At 41.5% G+C, this 16,899-nt stretch overlaps 1 protein-coding gene across 3 annotated transcripts in view; it reads left to right on the top strand.

The window, feature by feature from the left end:
* The window catches only part of UXS1 (UDP-glucuronate decarboxylase 1), a 101,323-nt gene that overhangs the window by 31,616 nt on the left and 52,808 nt on the right, over positions 1-16,899 (top strand). For all 3 annotated transcript variants that reach the window (XM_006265920.4, XM_019485014.2, XM_059721030.1), the window contains exon 6: positions 2,331-2,511. In XM_006265920.4, coding sequence (XP_006265982.1) covers positions 2,331-2,511 — 181 coding nt within the window. The remainder of the gene's footprint in view (positions 1-2,330; positions 2,512-16,899) is intronic.

The following is a 16,899-nucleotide window of genomic DNA, read 5'->3' as shown; positions in this document are numbered from 1 at the left end:
GTGTTTTTGCTTTATTAAAATTCTATAGCCATTTTTAAATATGAGTAAATTTTTAAAAAATTGTCTGTGAACTATCACTTTTCAAAAACGTAAAAAAACCATCCCTCAGACATGGACTCTGCAACACGCTCTTTTTAGAAGAACTGGTTTTCTAGATTTTATTGTACCAGCTCCCCTCCCAACCTCCCCCTCTCCCTTCCCTCCCCCCCCCCCCCCCCCAAGAAATTTCAAGCCCAGGAATATGTAGAATCCTTGAGCAGAAGTTGAAACTAGGGTACCTCTTTACCTTTAGTCAGAGCATAGAACAGAGTCTTTCCCACAAATGTCTTTTGTCCTGGACACCAAAGAAAAACAAGGCAAATGCGCAGAACATAGTTTAACTAGACTGCAAATCTTTATAAGTAATAGATTTTGGGACCTATTTTATTAATAACTTCAGTGCGGGACATCCTTTCTTTCTAATCCATGCCACCTGTTGAAGAACTGCCTTCAGTCCCCAGTTTTAGTAAGCCCTAGTCTCAGCTTTGTTGGTGAGACTTACGCCACTCATCAGTCATGAGAATTAGGGAATAGGAAAGAAGATTCCGGCTCTTTGCTGTGGCATAGGAGCCTCATCCTCATTTCTTACGTTCTATAAGAGATGTATTATTCTTAATCAGTATCCAGTGCTGGTTTAACAAGGAGCGTGCAATATATATTTGAGTCTGGGAGGCACCGGGTTAAAAAAAAAAAGTCTAATAGTCTGACTAAACATTCATTCTCTTCATTCTTCATGTTTCACTACTGGAGTACTTAAGATGCTATTGTCGCCATAACAGCGGGGCTAAATTACTAAAATAAAATGAAAGCAATGTGCAAATGAGAGGGGAGCTTTCATACCTTTTATAAAAGCACCATGAACAATTATCTTCCCCCTCTCCTCCCCCCCCCCCCCTTTTGGGTCACCTCTCAGATAATTTTTTATTGGTCTTTGTTACTTATTTTCCTGATTAAAAAAAATAAAAGTTCTTACAAAGATGATTTTGTTTGTTCAATGTCTCCAGAAAATATTTTGTTTTTTATTGATCAAAAGTGAGGGAATTTCTCTAATTAACTGAATCAGGAGAATTATACAATCTAACCCATACTCTACTAGTTAGATTTTTATCTGACAGCCACAGCAAAACTTTTTACTCTTTTAATTTATTTGGTAAGATTGATTAATTACTGAAGTGCACTGATGATACAGTAACTTCATGATTGGATCACCTTGTGCAGTCTGTGCAGTCACCTAGTTGTGTTGCATATGTGATACTGGTAAACTACCTTTGCAGGGGCCATTGCTCTTCCCTTATGTAGTCTTACAGACTGCTTGTGAAGCACAGTAAACAAGAAAACTGTGTCTCTGTAGACATGTCCCAAAGCTTGTTATTTGCATTGCTTTTTTTTGGTGATTGCACATTTCCTGACTTCAACGATTTACTACACTTTAAGGATGACCAGCAAAAAGCAAAACAAACTTTGCCATTTTAATGTCATTATAAGGGAAGGGTATGAATTATTTCTCATATTTTTTTTTTTGGAGTTTTTGATTATTGTGTGTTTAGAATAAAATGTTAGTATCTCTCTATCCTGAAACTCTGTAGATGACAGTGGGATGGGTATGAAAGGCTGAGAGTTCAGCAATAAAGTAGGGAAGCGATTAAGGGAAGTTCAGAGTGGCTTTCATTTTTAATGCTTTTTTGTACCAAATAAATGCATGTAGTCAAAAATGGTCAACATTTCCTTTCATTTGGTTAAGAGAAGATGGAGCTTACAAGACTTGGTTGAGATATCTGAGATGGCTTCTTTCAAAACCAAAACTAGACTTTGATATTCCTGATTTTAGAAATATTTAAAAAGGGGAGGAGGCAACCTTAACATTTCCTCTACATCTTTCTTGTGCTGAGGATGAATCCTTTTTGTCCATCTACTGCATGCTTCTCTTTCATGCACACAACATACATACGCCCACCTCCCCCAAGACTTTGCAGTGCAGAAAGGGGATGAGCCCAATTTTAAGATGAAACAAAATCCTCTGATAACCTCTGATAGCCTCCAAAATGATCTGTATTAGTCTTTTTTCCTGCCAGTAGTTAGATTTGTAAACCCTCAGTGATTAAATGAACTAGATGGAGCTTATCATGAACATTTATATTGCCTAAATAAAAATACATTAAAAATAGAAATGGAGTTGTCTGTCTATGGTAAGCAAAGATCTGAAAGCTGCTGTTCTTCTGTCTTGTTTGTGGACTTTGTCTGGTGTCTCTGTAAAAAGAAAAAAAAAATTTATACCAACTGTCCTAACGCAGATAACTGGAGGAGCAGGGTTTGTGGGTTCTCATCTTACTGACAAACTAATGATGGATGGCCATGAGGTTACAGTTGTGGACAACTTCTTTACGGGCAGGAAAAGAAATGTGGAACACTGGATCGGCCATGAGAACTTCGAACTGATTAATCATGATGTCGTGGAGCCCCTGTACATTGAAGGTAAGTAACATATTCGAATCTGGTATTCCTTGGTATCTTCAATTAATTGTGTTTACCCTGCATCAGTGTGCTTGGGTACCAGATAGATTTACATATAGGTATGCAGATGGATCTGTTTTGGTACCTGTGTAGTCTTCCTTATCAATATTTCCTTTTTTAGCTTAGTGCCCTATTAATACCATCAAGTTACAAAAAGGTTTGGTGTTTGGACTATGAGAAGAACCTCTCATTTAGATTAGATGAGAGAGGGATCCCAAAACTAATTTTCTGTCATAACATGAATTCACATTATGGCACATGATGACTTCCTCTGGATTAAACAGCATGTGGTGCATTGATGAGACGGGGTTTTTTTTAGTCATAGTTGAACTTTGCCCATTCTTTTTTTAATTTGAAACTTTGCAGATATGCGGTGACTATGTATTTAAAAGATAAATGAAGCTGAGGCCTCATTTGCTATTCTCTCGATGTATATCTAACAGATGGAAAGGTTCAGATAAATCTATTGTAAATACATCCCCCTAGCACTTTCTGTGATGGGGTTTTGACAATATCAAAGCACGTAGTACCAAAATAGCTTTGTAGGCACATGGTCTTTCTGTGTTCTACCAATGTATCTGTCCAGTTATTATATATTATTTTGCTTCAGCTTCTACTGACAGAATAATGGGACAAGGATCTTATTAGAATGCTTTATTTTTGCTGCAGATACTGTTAGCTTGCATCTTAGCCCATTTAGTCTGTTAGCTTTCCTAATCTCTTCCCCCTCAGCATTACTTTCATTCTGATTAATTATACTTGGGCTATTTTTCAGAGACTACCAGTATTTTAATACTGTGGCCAAATTATGAGGCCTTTTATTTAGAGGAATACCAAAAGGCTTCTGCTGCCTTTCCTTTGCTGCACATAAGAAATCAACCAATAGTTTTGTACCAACTATAAATTTTAATACAGTGTTCAGCAAACAGATAACTAGAATTTTTTTCTGTATACCCCAGCCCTGTTAATGAAGATGACAAGTAAAGCAAAATCTTCCAAAAAGAAAATCCCTGCTTTAATTTTATATTATTTATACTCCACCTAGATCATGCTAAAGAAGATAAATTCAAAAAAAAAAAAAAGAGAAAGAGAAGGACCTGTATTTGGGCTTGTAGAGCTTGCAGTCTGAAGCTAGGGACAGAAGTTGCATATAAGTGATGTTACATACAACCAGTTTAAGTGATCAGAAACTGGTTTCAAACTGTAACAGAACAAAAGTTCAGTGCACATAAACCAATTTCAAAATGGCTGAAACTGGTTTAAGATAAATCTGGTTGAATGTAGAATCAGACTTAACTGCTTGAGGTCCAACCGGTTTATGGAACTTCTGTCCTAGACCCCTTCCTGGTTTAAGTTAAATCAGAGTTCCCCAGGATCCTGGCATGCTCTGCAGCCCTGGGCTGGGCTATGCTGTGCTGTCTGCTCCAGAGAGCAGGGCTGGCCCTGCCCGTCCACTTTCTAGCCAGACGAGTGACTGGGGCGTGGCCAGATGCTGGCTCAGCATGGCCTCCTGAGGCGAAGGGGGCAGGAAAGGGGTTTTATTCTCTCTTTCCCTTCCCTCTCCCCCCTGGGGACTCCAGCCAGGATCTGCCTGGCCAGGGCGGAGCAGCCCCTGTCAGGGTCTTCCTCCCTCCCCTCTTGCTGCTTCAAGGGCAGGGGCGTGGCCAGATGCATGCTGTCATGGCCCCCTAAGGCAAAGACAGGGAAGGGGTTTATTTCCCCTCCCCTCTCCCTCCAGGACCCCAGCCAGGGCACAGCAGCCCCTGTCTGGGTTTCTCTCCCTTGCTATTCCAGGGGTGGGGACTGTGGCCACCTCAAAATTCAGCTTAGCCCTCATAGCCACCCCTCCAACCCTGCCACCACTGCTTGCCCTGGACAGGCCGCAACAGCTCTGCCTTCCCTGTTCCTCCCTGCAGCGCAGCCCCTCCACTGGGAAGAGGCTTGCACTTCCCAGGACACCAGGACAGAAGCTGGTCCTTCCTCCCTTGCTCTAGCACCCTCAGCTTCTGGCCTGAGCCACTGCAGGCATGTGCCTGCATTTCTAGAATCCCTATTCACTTGCTTGCCAGTTCAATTTACACAGGTTAGATTAACCTGCAAAGATTGAATCAATTTAGGCTTGGGCTTTTTCAATGTCCTATCTTAGCCTGAATGTAGAAGTGATGCAGTAAATAGAAGGAATAAATTAGATGGAGGTTGAGGTAAGGAAAGACATTTAATTACAATAGATTCACTTTTGGTTTTGGGATATTGCATCTTTCAGTGGTTCCATTTACAGTCTTGAGGCGTTGGGTTTTGTTTTTTGTGTGTTGTGTGTTCTTTTGCGGGGGGGGGTTCCCCCAGGTTATCACCTGTGACCTAGATAGGGCTTTGAGCAGGAGTTTGAATGAGGCTGAACACCCAGAGATGAAAGTTTTAGGAGGACATTCCAACCACTAACAGTTGCCTTCTCTGAGCAAGATGGTTTAATCCTTTTCTGTGGTACCTAGCACCTATTCATTAATGAAAGCTAACTTCTGATCCACAAAGAAGAGGAAGTTCTTGATTGACCTTAATTTTGGTTTTAATTTTAGTCTGTGTGAGCTCTCCACACATGATTTAAGTGAGTTTAGGTGAGCTTGAGTTTTGCAGCATTTTCTTCCAGAAGGCCACGTTGAAATCCACCTCTTTGGTTTGTGATGGAGACCTGACTGAGACCTTAAGATAGGAAATGACACCCAGCTTTTTGGGGATGCTTCTAATGACTTTAATTTACTAGGATACTAGCAGATTCCCTAAAAACAGATTTTACTCTTTGCTCTGTGACACTGTTGGTGTAATGGATCACTGTGCGTAGTAGTAAAGGACTTACCGAAATGTAAAGCATTCATTTTAAAACTTTATTTGTAATGGAAACAAAGATCAGTGACTTCCTTTATTAACAAAGAGAAGGACTGGGATATTGAAAAATAAGAGAACTGTCCTCAGAATGTTGACTAGGAATTCACAAAGATATTACAAAAATGGGAGTTTGAAACTAGTTTTTTATACTTTGTTTTACATATATATGCATGTGTTTAAGAAATGGACAGATTTCGTCCATGTGTTTTTTGGGTTTTTTTGGTAATCTAATAGAAAAAGTTTTCTAGGTTTTTTTTATTATTATTATTAAAAAAGAACAAAAGTAACACACAAGCACTTTTGGCAGCAACGTTCTCAATGGAATAAACATCTCTGGAGTGTTAGTTGTTGAAAAAAATAGCATGTAGGTTCCTTGCAGTTTTTCAGCCCCAGAGGTAAGATGAAATAAAAGCTGCTTTAGGATCCTTTTGCCCCTGTGTTTTGTTTTTTGTTTGTTTTGTTTTGTTTTTTAAATTTTGAGTTATAAAAATCCATTAGGATAGTAAAAGACCCCAGGGTACAATCTGAGAAGAAGTGTTTACAATAGTGTCTTTGGGAATCTAAACTTCAGTTATAATCAGGGACCCTAGCTGTCTTTGACTGAAAAAATCCCCAATTTTCGGTGAAAAAAGTAACCCCGAATCCACATTTTTCCATGATTAAAATGAAACATCTCTCCCTCTCTGTGAGTAGTGTTTCATTTTAGTCATGGAAAAATGAGAATTTGAAGTCTTCTGATATCTATATATTAGTGGCGTTTCATTTCAAATCCACATCTTATATATATTAGTGGTATTTCATTTAAATACTGGAAAATGTGGATTCAGGGTTACTTTTTTAAATCGGAGAAGACTAGGATCCCTGCTTATAATGGTACATCTGGGTTGAACCAGAAGAGATGGAATAAAGTGTATTACCACACACCTGATTAATTTTTCGTATTCTTTTGATTCTGACATACTGTCTCTGCTTACAGTTCATATTCATTAGTAGTGGCTTTATTGATCCCTTATAAGAAATACTTTACCTTGCTTTTTGTAAAACAAGTTCACACTGATAGAAATTTTAGGATTTTAACACTGAAACACAGTTCAAGTTTATATTTTTAAAAACCCATGACTCAGTTGCAGCCAAACTTTAAATTTCTGGGTAGAGTCAAGATATGATTGCCATGCTGGCATTCTTTAAAAGCAGTTAGTATCCCTCTGTCTCCAGGGTTGCAGCTTGCAGACCATCAGTCCTGTTGTGTGCATGCATAGAGGTGCAGACTTTTCTGAGTCAGTTTCCACAGTGGAAATGCAGTGTGTTATGCTACTGGCAAATTTGGATGGCTTTGAGGGCTGTTATGAAGGGCTGGATAGCAGTCCTCTCCCTCCTCTGGAAGTGAGCTATGGAAAGCTTCAAAATTGACTGTAGTGGGATGAAGTGTGCATACCCATCTGTATTCTAGGCTTAGTAAAAGCAGCCAGATGTGGATATGGATGGCAAAAAAGGTGACTGAATACATATCCTGAAAGTTAATCTTTGTGGTGGTTGTTACAACTGTGAGAACATCTACAGTTCTAAGGCAAAAGAAACTGCATTGTAATAGTGCTCTGTGCTGTCTATGCACAGTACTATGTGCCTAGTAATGGTACAACTTTGCATATTTGAGCATTTTAAAGGACCCAGCAAACATTTATTAAGCTCTACCTTATGGGCAAAATAAACCCCATTCTATATGGGGAATTGAATTGAATCAGCACTCCTTTACTGCCTGTGAAACATTATCCTTCTGTCAGAGGAAAGGGAATAAATGTGGAAGGTGGCCACCACAGTCATCTTAGCTTCGTTGTTCTGTGTTATAGGAACATTTAATACAGGGAACCCCCATCACTGTTTCGCTTTAGCACTATTTTGCTATAACGCTCTTTTTAAATTGATACCTGATTTCACTTAGTGCTCAGCGAGTTTCATTATAACGTTCACAGTCACCATCTTGGGTCATTAAAAACAATTGCGGTCGCTGTCTTGGGTCATCAAATACTTCTGGTTTCATTTAATACTCATTTCACTTAACGCTTGGTTTTTCGGGAACCAATTAAGAGCACTAAGCGGGGGTTGTAGTTTGCTCCCTGTTCATCAGCAAGTACTAAAGATAGGTTGCAGTCTTCAGTTCATAAATGATGAGTCAGTTAATCTGATTTTATGCCCATAACCACAAGTACATGATATGGTTTGAACACTTAATCGTCACCCCGAGCATGCAGAAAAACTGTTGAAAAGGATGCTCTTAATAGAAAAAAAAAAAGTCACTGTGTTACTCAAGAATGTTCTTATAAATAAACTTCAGTTAGACAATTCTCCCCCTTCAGCCTTGATTAGAATGCTCCACTGAATCTCCACTGAATCATGGGAGCAATTGCAATTTGGAATTTTTCTAACCTCTTACAGCCCTCCACTGAAAAATTGGGCACTTCTAATAAATACCAGAAGGTAGATATTGTCTGTTGGAGTCTGAATATTGGGTTTCACTGTTTTGTTTTTTTTTTAAATGGGGATCTTTGTGGAGTGTAATGAGAAAGCATTACAGTGCAGCTTTTGGAGATGAGGTTACTTCACACTGCAGTAGAAGTGTCTGCCTGCACTCTGTCACTTGATGCAACTGCTGGCAGTGTGTGTTTGCCAGGCACAAACTCTTTGAAATTAATTCAAACCTAGATAGCACTAGTTGATTAATCAACTACTCCCCCGTTCCCCTGTGGCTCCCCTCCCCTCCTGAATTTTTGGATTTTGATGGAAGTGGCATGTTTAGTTAACCCAGCTATTTTTTTCTTGATTTCATCATTGTAACAGCTCCTGGCAGGGTGATTAATAATTTCCCCAACTGTTATCAGTGCTATATATAAACAGATAACTTTTGACTTCATTTAAAGGGAAGCAGTCAAGTTAGAATTTCCAGATAGTAGGATAAGAACTTAAATGATAAAAAAAGGTGAAGGAACCGTTGTAGCACTAAGAACTTGAAAGCTGATTGCGGGGGAAGTTGGGTTCATAGTTTCAGCTGAGAGAAATGCCAAGACTAAATCTACATCTTTAGCAACAAATAAATTGGGTTTGTCAATTTGGCTTCTAGTTATCTAAATTGCTAGCAGCCTATGAAAATAAATCTATATACAACTTAAATTAAGGCACTGACTTCACTGTGACTTATACAGAGCCTTAATTGAGCTTGTGCTCAAGTGCTTGGCATCCCTATTGACTGAGACTTTTGAATAAAGATTTTAGTTCTTTTAAGCTGGTGTTTTCAGTAGTCATGGGTCACCTGCTCTTTGGAGATAAACTGTTTCTGCTTTATTTTGAGCTGAGAAATAACAAATAAATTAGTTGTACATATTGTTCCTTTTCTGTCACTTTCTTAGTACAGCCTGTACTATAAAGAACTAGCCTAGTATTGAGATATTTCAAAATCTTTGTTAAGGACTTTGGAATGTCACAGGCTGTTTTGCTGTGAATAGGGTTATTAATGTTGTTAAAGATACAGTAGGGTTAGTAATGATTTTGATGTTGTATCCTTGTTCTCTTGTCTTCCCTTTGATTCCCCACCTGCCAAATATTTAATTTTCATTTGACTTAATATTTGGTAATTGATGAAGATGGGGTAGTACATTTAAATTGTTTAAAAATGAAATGGAGATGTGCATAATTCTTGCTTGCGGTAACATGTGAAACAGTTCATTTGCTTGCTAAGATCCTGGACTGGTAAATTACTTAAGCATGTGCACAAGTGATGTGCTGCATTAGGGTGTAGGCAGCTTCCTCTGGAAGGTTTAAGGTTTGTGGTCCTCTTTGGACTTGGTTAATGGAGTTAATGGCAATTGTATGAAATTCATCTTTGGATATTGTGCTGGGTCCTCTAGATTTGACTGTATTTGGAACTGCCATATTTTCCTTGATGACTTGGAAATGGATAGTGCACTAGCCTGCTGCCTGAGACCAGCTTCTGCCACACTCCTTATGTGAGAGCTGTTACTCACCAAAGTATCTGCTTAAATATAAACCCTCTCAGCCTGAGGTCTTTTGAAATCCTTGGAGGCAGCTGGTTCTTCTAGTTCTATTGAATTGCCTGAAGATGAAAGAAATGAGGCAAGCTGTAAGAATCTGATACATTTATGTCACCTGCTTAGGAAACCCTAAACAGTACATATTGCTGCTTCTGGGATAGTTATGATCAGGGATCCTGGTTTTCTCTGATTTAAAAAAAAATCCCCAATTTTTGGTTTAAAAAAAAAAAGTGACTCCAAATCCACATTTTTACATGATTTTAAATGAAAAGCCACTAATACATAGATACAGATAAATATATAGTGGTGTTTAATTTTAATCATGAAAAAATGTGAATTTGGGGTTAATCTTTTTAAAACTGAAAATTGGGGATTTGTTTAAATTAGAGAAAACCAGGATCCCTGGTTATGATGAGGCATAAGGGGAAATTGATCATTCAAGACCTCCAAGTTTTGGTCCTTTCACTACAAAAGCAGCAAAACTAGCAGTAACCACTGTGATCAGTTTAACTTTGGTTTTGATTAATTATTCATCTTAAGCCTACTATATTAGAAATGGCTAAGTAGAACTGAGACCTAAAATTTACCTTCTGAATTTTTTTTCATTCTGGAAACACAAATTTATGTCAGGGAGATTTTGGCATCAGTTGGTGTTAGAAATAAAAAATTCATATTCAGTGTTTTGTACTGTTAGTAAGTTTAATTCTGAAGGACCAGCTAAAGCCCTGTAGACTGCTTTGTGATGGCATGGAAAGTACCCCTGTTCTGGTAGGGGATTTGTAGTCTACCACATTTCATTGTTCTACAACTCTGTGAATATTACTGCATTATTAAAAGCATAGGGAGCACCTCTGTGTCTGATCCTGTATAAGTTCTGTAGAAGTTAAAATCCAAAAAAATACTCCCAGGGTAAGATAGGACAGTCTGGCTATTTATAAACATTTTACTTTTAGGTGGTGTATAAGTGGAACGAGAGTGGGAGGAGTGAAGAGGTTTGTAAGAGAGAGGGAATAAGAAAGGAGAGCAAAGGAAGAGAGGAAGTCACAGACTCATTTGTGTAGCCATGACCAGGATGTTGAAAGCATAAGGCAGGGGTGCAGTTTACAGAGCATAAAGAAGTAGCTCAGACTCCTCTGTCTTCACATGAGTTGTAGTAAAGAACAGGGTTGCACCTGTTGTCAAAAAGTCTGGATTTAATATGAAATGGATCATAGCATTCGGGTACAGTGTGTTGACACCTATCTTAAGGTACCAGTCACTGCAGATAGGAGCCAAATGGGAGCAGTGAGCTGCAGTGCAGTGACACACTTAGGATAAGGAAACATGAGCTCCAGCACAGACACACTTTTTGCCAAGGGATTTGAGGGAAAAAGTAGGTTAAATATTAGGCATGCTGTCAAAGTTGGAACAGTTTTTTTAAGCTTTGTTATTGGAGCATGTGTTTATCTTAAGCAAATGTAAGGTTTCAATATGAAAAATACTTATGTGTTGGAGGCTTTTCATCCAGTTTAAAAGCTTAGGTCACCTAAAGGATTATTGAAAAGTAGTAAATACATCCCACAGGGGTAAATCAAGTAGCTTATGCACTCTATTGCACTTCATTGTCAAAAAGCAAAATGACAAAAGAGAGTTCAACAGAAAATTGAATGCTTGGTTTGTCAGGAGAAACTTTCATGCTCCTTGAGTCTGTGGGACTGTTTTCTCTTTAATAGGAACAGAGAATTCAGATGTTTTTGACATGCTGTCTGATTAAATTAGTTAACAGATGCTGGCCCCATGGCTCATAAGCATGTCTTGCATCTGCTGTGCAACAGCAGAAGTAAATTAGCTATGCAGCTTATGCTATCATAACAGATATATACACTTAAATGAGAAATGTTTTGTCCATAAAAGTAGGTATAAGATGCCTAGGTGGACACTAGAATTGCTGGACTTGAATCGACAGTTGGAAACACTTCCTGTGATTGGACTTTCCTTATGAATGTGGCAGAGAAGTAGAAAAGGGTTGTGAATGAGGCCGTAAGACTCATCTTCTCCCTTTGCATCCCTTTTTAAAGGTTATGAATTGTGAATAGGTCTGTGCCTTGTCTTTATTCTGCAATGTATGAGGAAAAGAATTCAGGAATCATCAGGTGCATTCCCTATTTTTACTTTATTTTTGCTGAGGAATTCACTATGTGAATGGGGAAACTAATTTATGCCATTGATCTGGTGGAAGTAAAACCTACTGTGGGGTCAGGGGGAGAGAAGAAGAAAAGAAAAGAGGGGTGAGATTTATTCATTCTCCATCTACTTTCTCTTTGTTTTGCGGTGTTATCTTTTTTGCTGCCATTTAACATAAGTATGCAGTTAAACAGTTTGTATAAAAGTCCTACTGTTAATCCAGTAATATCTGAGCTTGCACTGAGGCTAAGACTAAGACAGCACTATACAATGTTCAGTTCTCTAGCAAAGTGGGGACCAAACTTGATCCTTGTCCTAAGATTTAAAGGTTTTTAAACTTTTTTTTTTTTAATCCAGCTGTCTTTTACAGTATAAAGAAGTGAAGGGTTTGCTCATGTGGCTGACCTATTTTCTTAAACTGTTTTCTTAAATTTGCCTTGTAGGCGTTTGAGCATAATCTACATACACACTCAACTGAGTTCTTGTGATTTAGTTTTTTGATATCCTCTTGGGCAGCTTCTTCCTTAAACAAAAAAGGCTATAGTATACTCTGAACTGATTATGATGATCCGTGCTAGAAGACCATCTTTCTACCCTGCTTAGCACTGTAATAAAGGGCACAAAATATAAAAACATGTGAACCTGGCTCTGTAATCTTTGGCCTGTGATTTTACAGGTGTTTTCAGCTAAGGCATCTTTGTACATTCTTTGTTTTATTGCTAACAAGCCACTTTTTAGTCGTCTTCAGCCTTCATATTCCTGTTTCATGTGATTAAACCTGTTACATTAGGTAGCCTCCAGTCTTGAGACCCTCCAAAGTTTCTTTCTTCCACTTCTGTAGAAAGAACACTCTTTTTATTAACCAAATTGGTATAACTTGCTCCCTTGAATGGTCATGTATTTTCATGGCTTTGGTGCATTGGACACAGTGAAAGGTTCTTTTCTGTTCTGTTAATTTGTACCTTTATTTCATTTTCTTTCCTGAGCAGGCTATTTTATTACAGGCTCTGAAATAATACCATCTTCTTTGTAGAACAGTGGTACTGAACCTTTTGGCCCAATGAACAAAATAAGTGCATGGGGCTGATCCATGGGTCAGATCAGACCCTGTGCCTCAGGATTGGGCCCACACACCTGAATCTAGACCACGCTGCCCTTGCCTGACCCCACATGCTGGGATTGGGGCCCTGGCACCCTGTGCTGCCTCTGCCTAGACAACATGCCAGGTTTGGGCTCTGGGGCCCATGCTGTCTCCATCTGACCCAGTTCTCTAGGATTGTACCCTGTGCGCTAGATCTAACACGTGGGGCCACGGCCCACAGGGACCCACCTTCACCGAAAAAGATAGTGCTTGTTTGGAAAATGAATTATTGGTCACCAGCAGATGTACTCATCTGATGACAAATGTGTTAACCCCAGTTTGCACATAGCTAGATTCTGTGTTTTGCTTAACCAGGTGGACCAGATGAAAAAGTGAGCCAGGGTAGAAGTAGTGTGTGTATGCTTTCCCCTACTCGATCACCATGGTGCATTAGATCCTAGTCTGGAACTAAAATAAACACCTACTCCCTTCAGTCTGCTGTACAAGGAGTGCATGCTCTGGAGAGGAAAAACTGAAGAGTTAAGACTTCAGGATATTGGCTGTGTATTGAATGACTGTAGGTCTATTCATTTCAGATTCAGTAGGTTTTGCCTTGTTAAACAGCTACAATAATACTTATTTACAAAAGTGGTTGTGTGGTCTTAAATGTATGTACATTGGAGACAAAATATGCTCTGAAAAGCAGGTTACTATGCTCTGTGTCACCGTGGCTAGGTTGTTACCATTACTTGTAGCTAGGTTGTTTGATGCAGGTGTCTACATTGGAGATGGCCTGCATCAGTTGCTAACCTTCAGATCTCATGGTACTAGGCATTGCATAATTAAAAATAATTATGACTTATGAAGGATGGTACTGTTCCATGTGCACTCCCAGAGCACAATAGGGAAGGTAGTACTTGATACTGCTGGAATAAAGGCACAACCTAGCCTCTATATCTTGAGTTTTCTCCAAGTACTGGTATTACTGGTACTAGAATATAAGCACAGTGTTCGTTACTATTACTGTTACTGTTTTGCTATCAAATCTGCAGTTTCCAAGTCAGGGCCCAAGATTTTTTTCTACATATTGTAACTAAGGATTCCTAGGATCTGAAAACTGAGCTGTTGTTTCTCTGCAGTACATCATCAGAAATGGATCTTGAAAGCATCTTAAAGCTGAGGGTAGAAGGGACTGAATAAAATACAGCTTGCCTTTCTGCTGCTGAATTGAAGTCTCCACATTGGTGGTAGCAGTAAAATGTTTTAATCCTAAAATGTTAGGGTAACTTCAGTCTCCTCCATGGAGATAAAGAGAGCAATTTGCAATCCTGTAGCATTCCGGAGTGCATTGCTCCAAACTACCCTCCTCCCCCACCCAGAGCAGAGAGAGCCCAAGTTTCCTGGCTCCCAGGCACACTCCTGCTTGCCATCCCTCTAGGGCTTTGCAGGCAAGAAATGATTTAACCCTTAGTGCAGGGGTGGGCAATTATTTTGGCTGAAGAGCCGCTTAACATGTTATGGTGAGCTATCAAGGGCTGCAAAGATAGCCCTGCCCTCCAGTTCCAAGATGGTGACCAGAAGTTTGTCTGTCTCTTCCCCCCCCCCCCCCCACCAGACCTTTGGCATTGGAAGTCCCTCCCCTTGCCCCCAGAAGTATTCCTTTTGGGTAGAGGGTTTGCCATCTTGGAACTGAACTCCCCCCCCAATTATATTCTAAAAATCAAACAACATGCATTAATTTGATTTTAAAAAATATTCGTGTCCTGATTGTATGCGTTTGTGTAGTGTACATAAAGGTGATTGCACAACAGCTTAAAATTAAGTCTTACTTCTGTATATTGTGGGGGGGAGGGTATGAGTGGTTGGATACATGGTTTGTGGGGGGGGTACGTGTGTATGCGAGTACATATGTATAATGGGGTGTCCATGTGGGACCCTCCCTACAACCACGCCCCTTTCCCTCATTGCGCACAGCCCCTGCCACCAGCAGCAGGTGGTGAGGCCTCAGGGCGCTCATGGCCTGTGGCAGGCGGAGACCCCCAGTGGTGCACAGTTCCGGTGAGCTCCAGGTCTGCACATGGCCGGGTCGCCGGCAGAGAGTGGTGGAGTCGCCTCAGCTCCATAGAGCCCCTGCCAGCCCAGGCTCCATGATTCTGTTGCCCCACCAGCCCTGGCCTCAGGGCACCAGTGCAAGCCCCATGCTCCTATCTCCCTGCTCACTACCCCGTTTCCACCCCCCCCCTCCCGGGCCTGCTGCTGCTGTCCTTCCCTGGCCCCTTCCCTTCCTACCTGCCCACTGCCACCACCCCACACCTGCTACTGCCTGACCACTCCAGCAGCACACAGTTCCTGGCTGCATGGCTAGGACTGCAGAATGCAGCAGGAGCCAGTCTGGCTCCCACAGTTCCCAGCTGGCTCCTGCTGCTGCTGTCCCTGGCCCCGGGACACCGTGTTCTCACCTGCCTGCTTACTGCCACTTCCCACCCTCCTGCCTGCCACTGCTGCCTTTTCCCTGCCACCTTCCCTTCCTTCCCCATCTGCCACCACTGTTTCCCAGCCCACTTCTGGCAGCATGTGGTTCCCAGCTGTGTGGCTGGGTTGCAGCCTTGCAGACAGGAACCCTGTGATGCCGGCTGGGCTAGGCAGGCTTCTGCTGCACTGGCGTTCCTCGCCCCCTGCTCCGTCTGTCCATTCTTATTTGAGTTTTCAGCTTGGACAGAGGGACAGTGGGAAACAGCCCCAGGGTCCCAGGCCAGAAGTTTTTGCTAGGCAGAAAGAAGCTCTGGTTGGGGGCTGAGGGTGGGGTGAGGCCATGGGCCTTGCTGCTGCCACTGCTGGGTCCTGCCGCTGGCTCCTCCTGGGTCCTGCTGCTGCTGGTGCCTTGTCATCTTTGACAGGCAGCCAGGGGCAGATAAATATGAATTTTCTAAATTTTTTTAGGGGCCCCGCAGGCTGGATAGAATGGCCTGGCAGGTCACATCCTGCAGGCCCCCAGGCTTTATTTTGCCCATCCCTGTCTTAGTGTGTGACTGTTCATAGCATGTTCTATGTTTTAATACAGCTTAACCTTCCAAAGATTTAGTATGGTCTAAGGGCCTTGTTATAGGTTGCACTTTGAGCTGCTCAAATGCTGATCAGTGCTAGTGCTAGCTTGAGTTTGGAGCAGTTATACCTTAAGGCAGGGGTGGGCAAAATGCAGCCTGGGGGCTGGATGCGGCCCACCAGGCCATTCTATCTGGTCCACGGGGCCCCTAAAATATTTAGAAAATTAATATTTATCTGCCCCTGGCTGCCTGTCATGCAGCCCTCAATGGCTTGCCAAAACTCAGTAAGTGGCCCTCTGCCTGAAATAATTGCCCACCCCTGCCTTAAGGCTAAGGTGATCCAAACTCTTTTTTGACTGTCCCCCACCTGCCCAGCTGTGACTTGCTACTAGAGGGCTGGTAAGCCAGGACAGGCTTCTATCCCTGTTCTAGGTGTGGGGATACAAGAGATGGGCTGGGTGGGAGCATGAAGCTAGGAGGCAGAGAGTTAATGGGATGGGAGTGGGTAATGAAATGGGAGGTGGAATGGAAATGGGGGTGGGAGAAGGGTGGTGAAATGAAGTCAGCCAGCTACTGAAGGATAAAATAAAAAGCAAAAAAAAAGAAAGAGGATGCAAATTGAAGAAGGTCTTGTGTTTTAGTAATTTGGAATTGGAGTGCAGGGGATGCTTATCATTCTAGGGTGGCTGGGAGGTAGGAGCAGTGAGGGAAGGTGACTTTTGGGGAAGCTACTGGCCCTGCTCTTGGAAGGAAGCCCCAGCTCATGCATCTGAACCTCTGCCTTGTTTTGCCCCCTCTGACCACTCCTGGACCTGTCTATGCCTTGTGACTTGGCTAGCTGGCATGTGTTGTGCATGCTGCTTTCATCGGGTTGCACTCCTAGGGGTGGGAAGGTCATACCCCCAGGGACAGAAGGGAGAGCTGGCTTGGTGCCAGAACTGCCCACTTGGCAGTAGAGTTCAGGGGGTAGAAGGTTTGTCTACATAGAACAGGAAGGTAAAGGAGGAGACACTGCATCCTGGGATGTTAGAGGTCTGCAACTTGGATGGCTTATCTTTGGGAAGTAGCTACACATTTATGGAACATGAGCTGGGTAATACAGATCAGAAAATAACTTGCCCTAGAGTGGTATAACTTC

This window comes from Alligator mississippiensis, chromosome 1, assembly GCF_030867095.1.
Source record: "Alligator mississippiensis isolate rAllMis1 chromosome 1, rAllMis1, whole genome shotgun sequence".
Lineage (NCBI taxonomy): Eukaryota > Metazoa > Chordata > Crocodylia > Alligatoridae > Alligator > Alligator mississippiensis.
The sequence above is the reverse complement of the archived record's forward strand: the minus strand, read 5'-3'. Positions and strand labels throughout refer to the sequence as shown.